Source organism: Phocoena phocoena, chromosome 2 (assembly GCF_963924675.1).
Source record: "Phocoena phocoena chromosome 2, mPhoPho1.1, whole genome shotgun sequence".
Lineage (NCBI taxonomy): Eukaryota > Metazoa > Chordata > Mammalia > Artiodactyla > Phocoenidae > Phocoena > Phocoena phocoena.
Genome location: NC_089220.1, coordinates 116,299,974 through 116,318,836, shown reverse-complemented (window position 1 = coordinate 116,318,836; position 18,863 = coordinate 116,299,974). Strand labels below are relative to the sequence as shown.

Below are 18,863 nucleotides of genomic sequence, written 5' to 3'. Positions count from 1 at the left end.
TCCAAGCTATTAAAAATCAAAAACAAACAAGCAAAAAACCAAAGTAGCAAACAGAATCATGAGCGAGGATAGTCTGATGTGGAGCAACTCTACCACCTCCCCGTCTCCAAAGAAAACCTCATAGACATGCTAGATAAAATTTAACACTCCACACCCCTTACACACATAGCTAAGCTTGAAACCAAGAGCGCACAGTGCCAGAAACAAAAAGGAAGGAATCAGAGAGCAGTGAGCAGGCACCGAAGCTGAAGGGCTCAAGGGAAAAGGGACCTAGATATAGTTTTTAACAGCTGAGGGCTGAGTACTGGGGATTTAATCACCCCTACGGGAGAAGAGTCCAGGCTGCAGGCCTCCTGCATGCCAGGAACCAGAGCTGAGATAAATGCATAAAGCCAGAGGCCAGGAAGGACTACGCTTCCACCCTCCCATGAACTAGGGCCTAAAAAACTGCCCACCAACCTGGAGAAGAAGTGACGAACATTGCCATCTGCTAGGGTCCACATGGAAAAAGAGGGTCCATAAGAAATGGAAACCCAGGCTCTCACCAGGTACAAATGTAAACTCCAAATTCATACCCCAAACCAATGGCAACCAGCTAAACTTGTAGGGCCCCAGCAGGGGAGAAAACAAAGCTCCCCTTAGGAATGCTTCCATAATCCAAAACACATGGGACTCCCATGGAAACAAATCCCAACTCAAAATAGGATTACACTGAAAAACAGAAACAAAAACAAACCACTGCAAGAGGAAACAAACCATCAAAGGGGAGAGTAACATGACACAAGGAAAACTTGCACCCCAAGAATTAGAGGTAATAATAAAATAATCGAAAAGCACCTTTAATGTTTTTTTTATCAAAGTATAGTTGATTTACAATGTTGTGCCAATCTCTACTGTACAGCAAAGTGACTCACCTATACACATACAGACATTCTAAAAGCATCTTTAAAACAAGCATGTTGGGGCTTCCCTGGTGGCGCAGTGGTTGAGAGTCCACCTGCCAATGCAGGGGACACAGATTTGTGCCCTGGTCCGGGAGGATCCCACATGCCGCGGAGTGGCTGGGCCCGTGAGCCATGGCCGCTGAGCCTGGGCGTCTGGAGCCTGTGCTCCGCAACGGGAGAGGTCACAACAGTGCGAGGCCCGTGTACCGCAAAAAATAAAATAAATAAATAAATAAAAAACAAGCATGTTTAGGGCTTCCCTGGTGGCTCAGTGGTTAAGAATCCACCTGCCAATGCAGGGGACACAGGTTTGAGCCATGGTCTGGCAAGATCCGACATGCCGTGGAGCAACTAAGCCCGTGTGCCACAACTACAGAGCCTGTGCTCTAGAGCCCGCAAGCCATAACTACTGAGCCCACATGCTACAACTACCGAAGCCCACGCACCTAGAGCCCGTGCTCTGCAACAAGAGAAGCCACCGCGACGAGAAGCCTGTGCACTGCAATGAAGAATAGCCCCTGCTCGCCGCAACTAGAGAAAGCCCGCGCACAGCAACAAAGACCCGACACAGCCAAAAATAAATAAATAAATTAAATAAATTTATTAAAAAAAAACAAAAACAAGCATGTTTAAACAATGGCAGAATGTTGGTTGGTAACTGCTAAAAGCTGGGCAAAGGACACAGGTGGTTCGTTACCATTCTCTTCTTTTGTATAGATGAAATTCCCATAATAAAGAGTTTTAACAAGTCCATATAAAGTTTTTTAAAAGTTAAAGATGTTCAGGGCTTCCCTGGTGGCGCAGTGGTTGAGAGTCCCCCTGCCGATGCAGGGGACACGAGTTTGTGCCCCAGTCCGGGAAGATCCCACATGCCACAGAGCGGCTGGGCCCGTGGGCCATGCCCACGGAGCCTGCACGTCCGGAGCCTGTGCTCCACAATGGGAGGGGCCACAACAGTGAGAGGCCTGCGTACCGCAAAAAAAAAAAAAAAAAAAGTTAAAGATGTTCAAAGAGCTAAAGGAAGAAATAGAAACCACATGGTAAGAAGAGGCAGATTTTTTAAAACTAAAAAAGAACTGATATTAAAACACAATATTAAGATAAACTTTTTTTAAAGTGATTAAGTAGTATAGACAGAGCTGAAGAGAGAATTAGAAACTGGAAAACAGAATGTGAAAATATTCCAGAATGCAGGAGAAAGACATAAAGAGATAAGGTTATAAAAGAAAGGATACAAATAAGGCTAAATGAGAAGGTTCAAATACTTCTATTACAATAGTGGTCAAGGGACTTCCCTGGTGGTCCAGTGGTTAAGAGTCCGCCTTCCAGTGCAGGGGACATGGGTTTGATCCCTGGTCAGGGAACTAAGATCCCACATGCTGCGGGACAACTAAGCCCACAGGGTGCAACTCCTGAGCCCACGCACTCTGGAGACCGCACACACCACAACTAGAGAGAGGCCTGCGTGCCGCAATGAAGAGCCCATGTGCCGCAACTAAGGCCCAACACAGCCAAATAAATAAATACTTTTTAAAAAGAAAAAAAAAGGAATAGTGGTCAAGGAAAAATAGCAGCCAAGAAAAAAAAATGACACAAACCAGGTTGAAGGAGCAGATCAAGGCCCAAGTGGGGTAAATAAAAATATGTTCAAACCCAGAACACTAGTACAAGTGCAAAATAGCAGAGTCAGTAAAAATTTTAAAGCCACGAAAGAGGAAAAAAAGATTCACAACAGTGACAATTAAACTGATAATAGACTTCTCAACAGCAAAAATAGTTGCTAGGAGACAAATGGGATCATATCCTCAAAGCGTTAAGATGAATAATGGTCAATCTAGAATCTAAAGCTGTGAACAATTGTACAAGAATAAGGGCAAGATAAAGAAAGACATACATTTATTTTTATTTTCTATTAGTTTTATTTATTGGCTGCACTGGGTCTTTGTTGCTGCTCAAGAGCTTTCTCTAGTTGTGGCAAGCAGGGGCTACCCTTCGTTGTGGTGCACGGGTTTCTCATTGCAGTGGCTTCTGCTGTTGCGGAGCACGGGCTCTAGGCACGTGGGCTCAGGAGTTGTGGCTCGCAGGCTCTAGAGCACAGGCTCAGTAGTTGTGGCACACGGCCTAAGCTGCTCCGTGACACGTGGGATCTTCCCAGACAAGGGACTGAACCTGTGTCCCCTGCACTGGCAGGCAGATTCTTAACCATTGCACCACCAGGGAAGTCCCAAGAAAGACATACATTTAAAAAAAATTTTTCAGGCATACCAAGACTGAGTTTACTATATACAAATCTCTGCTAAAAGAGTTACTAAAAAAGGAAGACTGAACCCAAAGGGAAAGAATGGGATATAAGAAGTAATGGTGAAAAAAAAGATGGATAAACTTGTTGGGAAGTTTAAATAACTATTGACTGGTAGGGGAAAAAAAAAAACCCTAATTTGGGGGTGGGGGTAAAACAAATTGGAATATTAGATGATGGAAGTGGAGAGGCAGAAGCTACATTAGAATTTCTGAGATCCTAATATTGTTTAAAAGTAGTGTAGGGGACTTCCCTGGTGGTCCAGTGGTTAAAACTCCACACTCCCAATGCAGGGGGCCTGCGTTCAATCCCTGGTCAGGGAACTGGATCCTACGTGCTGCAACTAAAGATTCCACATGCCGTAACGAAGATCCCACACACAGCAACAAAGAACCCGAGTGCCACAATTAAGACCCCGTGCAGCCAAATAAATAAATAAATTAATTAATTAATAAAAAAGAAAGCAGTATAAAAGTCAGTAATGAAAGTCTAAATCTAATCAACAAAAGAATAGAACTTCTAAGCCAGTAAAGGAGAAAAAGACAGTGGTTAAGAATCCACCTGCCAATGCAGGGGACACGGGTTCGAGCCCTGGTTCAGGAGGATCCCACATGCTGTGGAACAACTAAGCCTGCTGCACCACAACAACTCAGCCTGCACTCTAGAGTCTGTGAGACACAACTACTGAGCCTGCGTGCCACAACTACTGAAGCCCGTGCACCTAGAGCCTGTGCTCCGCAACAAGAGAAGCCACCACAGTGAGAAGCCTGTGCACCACAAAGAAGAGTAGCCCCCGCTCGCCCCAACTAGAGAAAGCCTGCGCACGGCAACGAAGACCCGACACAGCCAAAAATAAATAAATTCATTAATTTAAAATAAAAAGAAAAGAATATTCAATCAAGCGAACAAAAGACAGGAAAGGAGAAAACAAGAAGCAAAGAAAAAGTATGGTTAAACTGGAAATCCAAAGTTAGAGGGCAGAAATAGGTCCAAATGTATCACCAGTTCTAATAACTACATGGATTAAATTAAACTAACCTAATAAAAAAGACAGATTATAGGTCTTTTGTATGTGGTCTCAAAATATAAAGACTGGAATGTACAAGGAAAAAATGCACTAATACTAATCAAAAGAAAGCCAGTCACGGGTTTCCCTGGTGGCGCAGTGGTTGAGAGTCCACCTGCCGAGGCAGGGGACATGGGTTCATGCCCCAGTCCGGGAAGATCCCACATGCCGTGGAGCGGCTGGGCCCGTGAGCCATGGCTGCTGAGCCTGCGCGTCCGGAGCCTGTGCTCCACAACGGGAGAGGCCACAACAGTGAGAGGCCCGCGTACTGCAAAAAAAAAAAAAAAAAAAAAAAAAAAAAGAAAGAAAGAAAGCCAGTCTTACACCGGAATATTTAAATTCACCTCTTTCTGAAAGTGATCACACAAACTTAGTAAGGATAAGGAAGATCTGAATAACACAATTAAAAAGCTTGATCCAACATACAGCTATACAACCCCACCTCTATTAAATATAGAATATACATTCTTTCCGAGCACATATGGAGAATTTATAGAAACTAATCATACACAAGGCCAACACAAAGGATATCACAACAAATCCCAGAAAACTGATAATGCACCAGTTCTCTAACAACGATGGTTAGAGCTTAATTATAAGCCATAATGTTTTTTAAAAAGATAAAACCTACGTATTTGAAAACTAAAAAATACTTTCGAACAACTCGTGGGTTAAAGAATCAATCACAACTGAAATTTTGAAACGTTTAGTACTAACTAATGGAAGCACTGCATATCAAAACTTGTGGGATACAGCAAAAGAGCAACTTTGAGAGAAATCTGCAGCTTCAAACGCATTTGTTAAGTAAAAAGAATTTCAGATGTGTTAAACATACAACTAAATAGGCTTAAAAACAGGACAGACACACAGAGTACAAGTAAAACTTACGAAATCTAAATAAGATCAGTGGATCATATCAATGTCAATATCCAGGCTGTCACAGTATACTACAGTTTTATGAAATGTTACCATTGGGGGAAAACTGGACAAAGTGTACAGGAATCTCTCTAAATTATTTCTTAGAACTGCACGTGAATATACAATTATCTCAATGAAAATTCAATTTAAACAAAATGACCAAAATCCCCAACACTAACACCACGACATGCTGGCAAGGATGTGGAGTAACAGGAACTCTCATTCACTGTTGGTAGGAATGCAAAATGGTACAGCCACTCTGTAAGACAGTTTGACAGTTTCTTATAAAACGAAACATACTCTTTGAATACAATCCAGAAATCATGTTCCTTGTTATTTACACAAATGGGTTCAAAACTTATGTCTAACAAAAACCTGTACACAGATGTTTATGGTAGCTTTATTCATACATGCCAAAACTTAGAAGCAACCAAAATGTCCTTCAGTAGCTGAATGGATAAACAGACTGTGGCACATCCAGACAACGGAATATTATTTGGTGCTAAAAAGAAATGAGCTATCAAGCCATGAAAAGACATGGAGGAAACTGAAGTGCATATTACTAAGTGAAAGAAGCCAATCTGAAAAGGTTGGTATGAATAGCTGGAGCACAGAGGATGTTTAGGGCAACCAAACTGCTCTGTATGTTACTATAACGGTAGATTCATGTCATTGTACATTTGTCAAAACCCACAGAGTGAACCCCAATGTAAACTATGGACTTTGGGTGATAATGATGGTTCAGTGTTGGTTCATCGACTATAACAAATGCAGCACTCTGGTGCAGATTTTGATAGTGGGGAGGCAGTGCATGTGTGGGGGCAGAGAGTATATGGGAAATCACTGCAGTTTCTGCTCAATTTTGCTGTGACCTAAAACTGCTCTTAAAATAAAAAAGCATTTTTTTAAAGAAATGAAATGGTGCTCTTCACATAAAAAAAAAAAACCAACCAGGGCAAATTAAAAGAAAGCAGAGGAAACAAATATTTATGCAGCGCCTATTATCTGACATTATTCTGCTGGGTGCTGGGACACAATGATAAGCAAAACAGACAAGGTCCCCGTCCTCTTAGAGCTTACCATCTATTACAGGACTCATAACAAACAAACCACACAAAGTATAATGTTCAGTGACAACATATACAGGCATACCTCATTTTATTGTGCTTTGCTTTACTGCGCTTTGCAGGTACTCCATTGTTTTTAGAAACTGAAGGTTTGTGATAACCCTGCGTTGAGCACACCAGTTTTTAAAATTTTTATCTTTATTGGAGTATACTTGTTTTACAATGTTGTGTTAGTTTCTGCTGTACAACGAAGTGAATCAGCTATAAGTATACATACATCCCCACATCCCCTCCCTCTTGAGCCTCCCTCCCACCCTCCTTGTCCCACCCCTCTAGGCCGTCACAAAGCACCGAGCGGACCTCCCTGGAGCACACCTATTGGTGCTATTTTTCCAGTAGCATCTGCTCACTTTCATGTCTCTGTGTCACATTTTGGTAATTCTTGAAATATTTCAAACTTTTTCATTATTATTATATTTGTTATGGTGATCTGTGATCAGTGATCTCTGATGTTACTATCACAAAAAGATTACAATTTGCTGAAGGCTCAGATAATGGTTAGTATGCTTTATCCATAAAGCATTTTTAAATTAAGGTATGTACACTGTTTTTCTAGATATAATGCTATTGCACACTTACTAGACTACAGTATAATGTAAACATAACTTTTATATGCACTGGGAAACCAAAAAATTCATGTGACTTCCTTTATTGTGATATACACAACCGAATCCGCCGTATCTCCAAGGTACGCCTGTAACATGACCTACACTAAAGATTAAGACAGTGCCTCTGAGAAAGTGATGTTTAAGGTGAAAACGGAAGCTGGGGTAAGAGCCTGAAGGAGTGTTTTAGGCAGAACGACTAGCATTGCAAAGGCCAGGGTGACTGGAATACAGTGACAGGTCAGGATACTGGCAAAAATAAGGCTGGAGAAGCAGGCAGGGATCAGATTATGCAGATTTGGGGTTTTACAATTAGAGCAACTGATGACAAACTTCGAGGGCACTAAAGTAGTGACATAATCTGATCTGGTTTTTAGAAGATCACTCTAGCTGCTGTGTGGAGAATGAGAATGGAGGAGGGAAGACACAGAAACTTGTTGATAGTTACAACAGTAGGTAAGAAGCGTGGGTCAAGTAGGTGATGGTGGAGAAGAGAAGTGGCAGGATTCTAGATATTTAGATGGAAGAACTGATAAGAATTGGTGATAACCTGGGCATTACCAGATGGAGTGACAGAGTAGGAGGTATACAAAGATAGTCAGCTCTAAGGTTTCTGATATGAATGACCAAGTGGGTAGAAATGCCCTTTACAGAGAAGGAAAATAGAGGAAATAATTGCGTGGGAGTAGGTTGGAAATTAAGAGTTACATGTATTAAACGTGAGGTGCCAGTAAAACATCTAAGTAAAACATCCCAAGAAGGTAGTTGGGAATATATCCATTGAACTCAGAATGGAAACATGGGCTCAAACAATGCACATTGAGTCAGTGGCTTGTGGATAGTACTTAAAGAAATTGCCCAGGGAAAGCATATAAAGAAGAGGGTTTAAAACTGAGTTCTGAGTTCTAGAGGTTAGATAGAAGAAGAGAAAGAGGTTAAAGAAAATAAGCCAATGGAGAGGCTACAGAAAGGAAGAAACGGAAATGTTTCAAGGAGAGGTGTCTACTGAATTCAATACTACAGAGAAATCAAATGAGGTGAGAGCAGGCGGGGCTTGGAAACATGGTGATCACTAGGAGGCCTTACCAAGAGGAACTTCAGGGATATGGAAGAGAGAGAGGCCAGACTGAAGTGTGTTGAGGGTGAGCAGAAGGTGACAAAGTGGAGGTACGGAGTGCAAACGATTTCCGAGAGGCTTTGTTGTGGTAAGTGCGTGGATAGTCAGGACTACAGCACATGTTGGAAAGAGACGTGCAGTCAAGGGAAAATTTTTAAAAAGTGATTTCTCGGGAATTTCCTGGCAGTCCAGTGGTTAGGACTCCACACTTTCACTGCAGAAGGTCCAGGTTTGATCCCTGGTCAGGGAACTAAGATCCCACAAGCCAAGTGTCATGGCCAAAAAAAATAAAATTAAAATAAAAAAAATAAAAAGTGACTTCTCATTTCCTGGTAGCAATCAAATCAGGCAGATTTACTGATTAAAAGGAGACTTTTTTTTTTTTAATTTGGGGATAGCAGAACATGTGTTAGTGTGGAATGAACTTCAGAAGAGAGTTCCAAGAGTCAGGGAAATGGGTTCACTGATGAAGCAGGCCCCTGAAAATTAGGAGGGGATGGGATCTGGGACACACATGGAGGGATTAGTCTTTGCTAAGAAAGATAAAGACCCAAGTTAAGTCCCTAATCATGTATTTATAAGAATTCAACATAAACAAAGCTTACTTCTACCTAAAGGAGAAATATCCCTATTTTAATATGGAAAGAAGCAGCTTCAAGAGTGCAATGGCTTTAACTCACATAATCCTGAAATGCTTCAGAGAACCCTAGAATACTAGAGTTTGGTCACAGTTCTAGAAAATTTGAAAAGGACTTGCTTTAGAGCACTAAGATTTATGGAACATCTTACCCTACAAAGATAGTAAAAATTGAAAAATTACAGCTACAAAAAGTATTTAGGTGCTAATGACAATTCAACCTAATCTTTGCCTAATGGTATAAATTTTACAAAGATCTTTCACACTCATTTTCTTCTTCCATCTTTGTAATATCTTTAAAATTGCTCCCTGAGGATGGCAAGAGAGGATTATCATCCTCTGGGAGAGATGTATGCATGGGCTCAGAAAGGTAGGGTAGGACATCTGTGCCAAGCACTATAGCAAGCAAATGGTGGAGTTAGGATCTAAATCCACATCTTTTGGCTCCAAAACCAATGCTGACTTAATAATTACATCTTTTACTACATAACAAGTTTGCTGAGTATTTATGCCTTGACCTTTTGGGGTTAAAGTCTAGAAGGGCGACCGAGCGCTCTCACAAATCACCACTGACATCTTAGATATCATGGAACACCAGGCTGAAGAGCCACTGACAGAGCCAAATAAGAGAGCGCAAGTTCTAGGTCCCAATCCTCCCCCAAGTGATGGACAGTCTGCTCACCCAGATGACGACAGAAGACACAAACTCAGCACGGATACTGAAAACAGAAGTGAAGAAAACTCAAGGTTGCCAAACACTTCAGTTCCCAGGACCAAAACACAAAGGAAGAGTCTAGGGCAGTGTCTGAAAGCACAGCATATGTTCTCGTTCCAATTACACAGTCTAAAGCAGGGTTTCTCAACCTTGGCGCTACTGACATTTGGGGGCCAGATAATTCTTTGTTGTGGGGGACTGTCCTGTGCATTGCAGGACGTTTAGTAGTATCCCTGGCCTCCACCCACGCGATGTCAGCAGTACAGCTCCACCTGCCCCAGTCATGACAACTAAACATATCTCTCGACTTTGCCAAACATCCCTTGTGAGAAGGAGGGGTTGGGGAGATCACCTCCAATTGAGAAACACTGATCTAGATGGATTCCACTATGAATATCGGAGCTAAGGCCATGCAAAGTGACCTACAAAGAAAGTGGAGAAAGCTCATGATCTTATTTATTTTCAGGTAATAGTCTGCACAATCTTTACTAAAAGCATCAAATGTTCCAAAGACATGCAGTGCGTACCCAGAAAAGTAGGCCTAGCCCGAGAGACCACACCTCACTACCTAGAGGAACTCTTGGTAATGGATTCTGGAGACCAAGCAGTCAGTCAACCTTCCTCCTTCTCACACTCAGTAATCCAAGAGACTGCCAACATATACAGAAAAATCAGACACACTCTCTGGCTCTCATATGCCCATTAAGCCATCATTCATCTTCCTTCCTATCCTATGGGAAGGAGTCTATGCCCTTCTGGAAAACTGGCTCCATTAATGGGCTCAAGACAGACAAAGCCGGCACTGCCTGAACTGCTCTCTTTCCAGGACAGAAGACCACCCCTAACAGGCCAGCAACACCCCTAGCTGGTTGTATGTTGACAGGCTTCTACTGATCTCCCTTGAGAGAAGGGACACTCAGCTCTCTGCTGTCTTGTTTTACAATTACTTACTCTGCCCATCGAAATCTGATGGGTTTTAGAAGCTTGGCTCAATGGCATTATCCATCTTCCCATCACTCTGGTGTCAGAGGATGCCACACTCTAACAATCCAGGCCTTGAGAAGCAAATTACTTTCTAAGAGTTTCTTCAAGGAGAAAACATGAAATAATTTTGACTTTACATGTTATAAGAATGTGATATCAGAAACAAAAGATAATCTGTGGAGCCCTTAAGTGTTCCAAATTTTGCTTTGCAGTTGGCAGATGCCCGCTGCGGCCCCCACACCAGCCCCAAATCTTGTAAATACTTTTGAGTATTTCTGTTGATTTACCAAGCTATGTTAGCTATGCTGTAGACAAAATCAACTTCATCTTGGTGTATGAATATCTGAAACAAAACTCTGTTTTAAAATATCTGCAGCATAGCTCAGACTGGACAGTTGGGCTTTAACTGAGTCAGGACAGAGCAGAATTGTTGCAACCCAAGACTCAATCCCCCTTGAGTTCCCACACTGCCTCTGCTAAACCTAGCTGGTGAGCTCTTCAAGGGAGAAGCATGCCTTAGCCCCTGGAGCAGAGACCTGGCCTAAAGAAGCCTCGATAAAAGTTTGTTATGTAAAAGAACAAAATGGACACCGTCACCCATTAATAAGATCTTTTTCTGCTCTCTGTAAGTTAACTGCATAAGAAACAAAAGACTTTGAATAATTTTTAAGAAAAGCTAGTCTCACAGTTTGTAGTAGTTTCTAAAGGCTCTCCGTTAGGATATATTTTTTTTAGTCCCCCTTCCAAAGCACAACTAAAACATTTAAAAAATCCCCAAGCACATTATTTACCACTGTTAGGAGAAGGATTAGATAAAGGAGGAGGGCACAGACCAAATCAATCTTGAAAACTTAAATTCAAAAGGAGAAAAGAAGGTACACATCTAAGGTTTAAAGTCATTGTTACCCAGTGACCCCCTAACCCAGCTCTTGATCACCAAATCCAGGGGGAGGGTAAATTTAGGGTGCGAGATTAGGCCTCAGCTATGCTGGCATTTAAAAACATTCTGGCAGGTGCTCTGCCAGGCAGTCTATAATTAGTGAGTATGCCTCGGAAACTTAAAATGAACTTAAAGGGTTTCAGAAACCAACAGCCAGCCTCCCAAGCACTGAGCTGTGAGCTACGGGGCTGATGCTGTCTAGAACCAGTGTTGGGTGCCTGCATGGCGCACACGTGTGTGCACACACACGCCACTTCTGCAGAGTGTCTTTTTTCAAAGCTCTAATGGCTTGACCTCAACACCTGCTGCACTTCCTGAAGACAGACAGGCTCTGGAGCTCCACTTGTTCCTCGCACGAGGCTGTACTTTCTAGGAACGACCGCACACACGCAGAGGCTGGCCAGCTGCCAAGGCGGGGGCAGCCCAGCCACCTCGGGCCTGAACTTTCCCAGTGCTGTCAGGGCGGGATCCCACTAGGAGCTGACTCAGCGGCCAGCATGGAACTCTGCCAACCACACAGCAGTGCGGGGGCTGCCGGCAAGTCACAGATGTTTTGCTAAACCAAAGCAATCAGCCGGGAGGCGGATCTGGGCTGGCGGCCAGGCTGCTGCTGTCGGGGAAGCTGGCATTCTCTGATCCTAGTCCGAGCTCTGCCACTACCTCCCTGGTGATCTGAGGGAAAACCTCTGTGCATCTCAGCGTCTCCCCTGCTTCCGAGCATGTCTGTGTGGATGCAGCAGAGGATGGCACTGTTTGCATGAAAGAGCACCTGGAGCACTACTACCCACCACATGCTGGTTCTGTTAATCCTCACAACATCCTTGGAGGCAGGCTTCGTTATCTTGATTTCACAGAGGGCTCAAAGGAATTGAGCCCTACCAAAGGATCACAAGGGTAATAGATGGAAGAGATGGGATTTGAACCCCACCTTGCTGGCTCTTGGATCTACTGCAAACAACTGCATAGGCAGGGCGCCTTGACAGAAAGATGCTGAGTTTTCAGTTTGCAAAGGACCTTTCTCATATGACTTCTCGGATGCCCTGTGTAAGTCCATAGCCCTTCACAACTAATTTCTCAACAGCACCACTGGACCACATGGAGTGTATGTGCTTATGGGGAGTACCCAAATATTACCAGCTTTATTATGAACTCCCTGCCTAATCACCAACAAGTCACTTAGCCTGGAAGAACTGATCATCAGTCCCATTCTTTGGGTGAAGAAAAGCGGCATGGCAAGGCAGAAACACAAGAAGAATTAGAAGGCAAAGAGCACAGATTCCTTAGGCCCTACCCCCTAGGATAATTCATTAGGACCCTGGAATCTATATTTTTAAAAACTCCCTAGATGACTCTGATGCTCTGCCATGTTTGGGAATCACTGAAGCTTGCCTTGGCTCAAAAGGGAATTGTGAGGGATTCCCTGGAGGTCTAGTGGTTAGGAGTCTGCACTTTCACTGCCTGGGTTCAATCCCTGGTCAGGGAACTAAGATCCTGCAAGCCGCAGAGCACAGCAAAAAAAAAGTAAAAAAATAAAAAGGGAATTGTGAGGTCTACCCTGCCCTGTTTCAAAGGAGGTGATATAAGGGTGAAATGAAATCATGTCTAAAGACTCTTTGCTGGAAAATATACACAATGCAAAAGGTTCTCATCAGTTATGTTTAGGAGCAAAACAACAAAACTGACCTTAAAAAGCATGATCCTGGGTTAGCCTGGAGCTAAGACACTGTGCTAGGCAAGACTGTTCTCTTATCAAACTACTATTAGAAAAACTGAAATTAGAGCCACACGTCTCATTTTTAGATATCCCTCGTAACACTGCTGCAACCTCATTCTTCCTTTGAACAAAAGAAGACTGTACTTGGTCTTCCATATTAAACTTGGAACAATCTATATTAGGAGCAACTCACACATTTCACCGCTCTAATCAAGAAAACAACTATGAGGAAAAAACTCAGTCTATTCACGTCTAGGCTGCTGGTCACTGAAGTAGGCTGAGAAGGCACAGACTGGCACAGACCCTGGCAGTCCAGTACCTCTCCCTGGCTAGTCTTTAGGGAGAACGAATAATGCCCCCATACCAGAAAGACTGACCTGCTTGAGCCGCTCATCCAGATTCCAGCCCGGCTGCCCTGCTGTGGAGACTGAAGCTGAGGCCTTAGGAGCATCTTTGGTATGGTCTTCTTTAGCTTGCTGTCCATGTGGTGGGAGCTCTGGTGCTGGAAGCAGACCAGATACGGGTGCGGCTCTGGGGTCTTGGCGAGCCACCTTCTGCACGTGAAAATATTTTGAAGCAGCCTGGGTCTCTTTCTCAGCCACCTCTGCAACTTCATCATCCCCACCCTCATCTTCCAAACCTCCTTCCTCTTTCACAGGCTCTGAGTTCACCTTGCTCCGTTCAAACACTCGGGCCACTGCTGGGGCTGGTGGAACTCTGGCTAAGGGACCCAGGGCAGGGCTGCCAGAAGGCCTCCCAGGTGTGGCAGAAAGGTGAGTCTGCTGTGTGACCAGCTTCTGGGCATACAAGAACGGGGTTTCTCTCATCTGCTGAACCTGCTTCTCTCTGGCATCCATCTGCAGAGGAGCCAGGTGTGGTGGCTGTGGCGGCGGCGGTGGCTGCTGCGGCGGCGGCTGCTGCTTCTGCTGAGGCTGCAGTGGCTCCATCACTGCCTCAAGCTTCACCCACCGATTGGCATGGCTCTGAACCTGGGCACAGCCCGGCAGGCACACTGGGTGTAAACCTCTAAGTGATTAATAGAAACCACAAAGAAGGAGAAAAGAAAAAGGAAGAAAAAACCAACAATGTAAAGCAGGTATAAAAAGGTTTTCTTTTCTCCAGTAAAGGGTATGAGTTCTGAGCATTAAACATATGCCCGTAAACCTGAGTTTTAAGATGAGTAAGTGGTGGGAGTTTGAGGTGGGGGTAGGGCAGGGTAGGGGGTGGTGGGAGTTGGGTAAGGAAAAGTATGCAGAAGAGGAACAGGATTTAAGAGGAGAAATACAGGATGAATCTCAGCTGCAGTGGACTACTGTGGGTTTAAAACGAAGTAAATCCAGATGACATTGAGTCTGCAAACATCTGTGTTCTGATCTCTCTTCCTCAACATTATCAAACATTAATCTGTTTATTACTGAAAAAGCAACTGGGTTTACACTGTACAGAGGTTGCGAGTATGAAAACCATAATTTAAAAAAAGGGAAAGAAGGGCCTGCCTACAAGAAAGAGAATATTGCTTAGGTTCCCAGGCCCATCAGAGAAAGGTATTACCATCTAAGCAAGACACAGAGCTAACAGGCAGATGGCAAGATTTCTCTCATAGAAAAGCAGAACCTAGCAAACTGCTCTTAGGTTTAAACTTTTAAAATTTCCCAGATCAAACTGCCAAGCCTGCTTTTTGAGTGGGCTGAGCCAATGCTAACCAGACATTATAGCCTCAAAAAGAATCCAATTTCAACAACATGAGAGAAGGAAACACGCAAGGAGGCAAGAGTTTCAAATTGCAATGGGCACTCAAAAAACAAACAGGGGGGAATTCCTCTGGAGATTTTTAAGGTAATTAATTGGAAACAGGTATCAATATTGCGTAAAGGAGGCAAAGCTTCTTTTTATAAACAGCCTAGTAAATCTCTTCACATCCCCTTTCTTTCTGATTCACTTCTATGACATTCTATGACGAATACAAAAAGAAAAGGCTTTCAGGCCAAAAGTATTCTGGGGGCAGGTTTATCAGCATTCTTACCAATCAGTCTCCAAACACACACCCCTTTCACACCCTCTCCTCCTCTAACCAACCCCCCTTCCCTTCCTCCTTTCCAGGCCCCCATCCCCAGCAAACCTCACTTGAGTTACGCTTCCTCAGCAAGTCTCCATAACTGAATGGATTACTATGCATGGGCAAATTTTAGGTTAACAGGACTTGCAACGTGGCGTACAACGTTGTCATCACATGAAAGAAGAAGCTGCACTGCACAGGTTGGGACTTGATATTTGCGTTGTTCCACTGTTTTAGGACTGGGTAGAAAAATTAAAAAAAAAAAAACCCAAAATCTTAAATATCTAGGTATCTTCAAAAATTCATGGGGAAGTAATCACACTCCTAGCAATAAAAACTGTTTGGATTTAGGCATTTTTAAAAAACCGGGTTAGAGAAAAATGGTAGGACTTTTAAAGTTAGGCAAAAAAGTAGAAATTTAAAAATTCTCATTTTCTGTTTAATCTTAGAAGCACTGCTTTTGTCTTTTGCATTCTGTGAAAGATTCAAATTCCAATTTGCCTCTTACTCCCTTTACTTCCTCTCTTGGCACTTTAGAAAGTGAGTTATGCCGGAAGCAATACTTTCATTCTGCTATAGCCCTTTTTATAGTGTAACAAAGCATGCAAAGATTTACACCCACATTAAATCCAGTTGCCAAAAGTGTTCATTTAAAATAAAAACAATTTGCGTCAAAGAAAAGTAAACCAAAGAATAAAGAAAATAATTCGGTGGTCATTTTAATTCTCCTTACAACATTATAACATCAATCAATCACAAGCGGGATAATTTTTCATGCAAGTCCTGCCAGTCATTGAACAACTGCTTCTCATCTTGTGGCACCATCTTCTCTGTATGCTGTCCCCAGCAGAGGGGGTGGTGTCTCACAGCCTCTTTAGTTAAGACTGAGATGACTCAGTTCTACAACTCGATACACACACCCTCCCCCAAAGAGCCTATCTTTCCCCTGTCCCTAAGCAGCTAGTTGATCCAAACAACAATACCACCTGCCTACTTTTAGAAAACTTGGGTCTCAGAAATCTAAATCCACTCCATCTTTTCACACGGCTCCCTCCCTCATTTCTCCTAAAGTTCCCGAACCTCTAAGCCCGGCGCAACGGACTCCTTGCAGCTTTGAAGCCGGCCTCGCCCACCATTCCCTCTACCTTCGCTGCCGGATCCCTCTGGCCTCAGCCCCCTTTAAGCCCCACACCTCCACCCCCCGAAATTCTTTATACCCCCACAACCCAACTCTATCACTTTTACCTCTACTGAGCCCTCCCAGCCAATCCGCCGGCTCTTCTTAGATTGTCCCAACCCCACCTATTCTAGCCCTCTCAGTTCCCAGGGGCCCCTAACTCTTCCCATCCCTTTATCTCATATCACCCTAATGGGCGAGGGCGCCTCCGGGCTCCTCCCAGCGCTCTCACTTTTCCTCCTTGGCCCCCGTGCTCCACTGGCCCGCGTCTTCACGTCTTCCCCTACACACCTGCCTCTCCTACTACGCCGTCCCCTCCACCTGCCACAGCCCTCGCTCCCGCCAAGGCTGAGGGAGCTGGGCACCGCGCGGCTTACCTGTACGGGGCGCTCCGGATCCGCCAGCGGTGGAAGAGGCAGCCACTCAGGCCCCGGCGCGGCAGCTGCGTTTCGGACTTCTCCGCAGCCGGGGGCCACAGCCGGGGCGGGGCCCGCACCGGAAGCGGCGCCGCGGGGCCGGGTTGCCGGCCCGGGGCGGGAAGGGGGCGGGGTCACACGCTATGGGGCGGGGCCTGAGGCCGGAAACGGCCAAAAAGGGAACGAGGGGCGGGGTCGGGCGGAAGTGACTTCTAGGGAAAGCCCCGCCCAACTGAGTCGTGGGCGGAAGTGAGTAGAAGCTGGCGGAAGCTTCCGCCAATGGGGAAGCGCAGACATGGAGGAGTTCCGGTGTGAGTACTTCCGCGGGGAGTTGAAAAGAGCCGGTCTGCTTACACTATTTTCTGAGTGTTTTCTAGTTGTGGAGGTTGGTGTAGCGTGGGCGGGCGGTAGGTTGGGAGGAAGGTAAATAAAGGACAAGGAGTGTCAGGGTTTTCTGCTGCTTCGGTCGCCTCCCCAACCTCCTACCTTCAAACCGATCTTCCTCTGAGATTCCCGCTTCCAGATCAGCTTTTCTCTGTTCTCTGAGAATGCTGCGTCCCCTGGAGCTCCCTCACATGGGTCAGTATTCTCGCTTCCCAGGTTCCAAAAGTGGGGGCAAGGTGCCATATACTGTCACCTCTTGTAAAAACCCTTGCTTCTCTGACGCTTACTTGTAAGACTTTGCCGCCCATTTAACCGCCTCTGTAGAGATGATCTGCTAATATGTGCATCCAGGTCCTTGTCTTACTTTCTCTTCTCTAACCATCTTCCATCTTGATAAATTCAGAGTCACTGTGGACAACTCATTTTAACATGCAGGCCTCATCCCTTACATCAACCTCCCAATCCCAGTCAAAAACCTGTACCTTGTCCCTAGAAACCCTATCTTGTTATGAATCAGTAGTTTGAACATCCCTCTGTCCAACTACAGCCTGATAACCTTTAGCTTGACTGCTTAAGAACTTCACCATAACTGTCTTTTTTACTTTATCAGAACCTCCAATCTGTTGAAAGCTTCTACTTAATTCTCATTCTTCAGTTCCCTCCTTATCCATCTTAGATTCAATGGTACATCATTACAATCCCCCTCTTACTTACTCTTAAGCCTGCCCCAACACTCCTCTTTTCCCCAACTATGTCCTCCACCCCGGGTGGACTAACATGCTTCTCAATGCCTGTACCTTGTCATAGTAAATTGTCCTGCTGAATAGATTGGCATCACTAAATATAATAATGTTAGCCTTAAATGGGCTTTGAACAGTGTCTGGAAATCTGATTATATTTTTCTAGTTAACCTGCCCTCCACTATCGGCAAGTCTCTAATCCCCTATGCTTCCCGTACCCCTTCCCCTGATTATCTTACTGTATAAGTAATAGAAAATGTAGAATGCCCTAAAATCTAGAAATCTACATATGTTCCCATCTGTCCTTTCCTCCTATAAGTTACTCAATCAAAACTATTCATTGAGGGACTTCGCTGGCAGTCCAGTGGTTAAGAATCCATGCTTCCACTGCAGAGGGCACGGGTTCCATCCCTGGTCGGGGAACTAAGATCCTTCATGCTGTGCGGTGCGGCCAAAAAAAAAAAATTCATTGAACTCCCACTGTATGCCAGATGAGGCACTCATGTACTCATCTAGGTGCTTGTTCAGCAATAAACAAAAAAAATTCCTTGTCTTCAAGGATCTTCCTAATGTGGGGAGACAGAAAAACAATACATATATATTTGTTTTTATACATATGTGTATATATATATGTATTCTAAGAAGAACAAAGCAGGGTAAGGGTTAGACATTGGTCTCAGGTGGCTGCCATTTTAGACATTAGTCAGAGAAAGACTCATTGATAAGGGACACTTAAGCAGAAACTGGAACTGACTTGATGGGGGTAAGCCATGTGGATAACTAGGGAAAGCATGTTCCAGACAGAGGAGACAGCAAATTCAAATGCTCTGAGGCAGGAGCGTGCTTGACATGCTATAGAATTAGCAAGGAGACCACTATAGCTGATACAGAGTGAGTGGGGGGAGAGTGGTAGAAGATGACATCAGAGAGGTAGCCAGGGGCCCAGTCATGTGGGACTTTGTAGGCCATGGTGGCAACTTCGGATCGTTACCACTTAAACCACTGAAGAGTTTTGAGCACAAGA

The 18,863-nt window shown here is 44.3% G+C and overlaps 1 protein-coding gene across 2 annotated transcripts in view; it reads right to left on the bottom strand.

Annotated features, from left to right (window-relative positions):
* ARID3B (AT-rich interaction domain 3B) overlaps positions 1–16,768 on the bottom strand; it is a 51,339-nt gene extending 34,571 nt beyond the window's left edge. The window contains exons 1-2 of one of the 2 annotated variants that reach the window (XM_065872282.1): positions 16,677–16,768; positions 13,444–14,090 (exon numbers count right to left, since the gene is read on the bottom strand). In XM_065872282.1, coding sequence (XP_065728354.1) covers positions 13,444–14,013 — 570 coding nt within the window. In that variant the 5' untranslated portion in view covers positions 14,014–14,090; positions 16,677–16,768. Of the gene's footprint in view, positions 1–13,443; positions 14,091–16,676 lie in introns of those variants that run through there. The other variant, XM_065872281.1, reaches the window with a different exon arrangement.
* Positions 16,769–18,863: the final 2,095 nt, after the last annotated feature.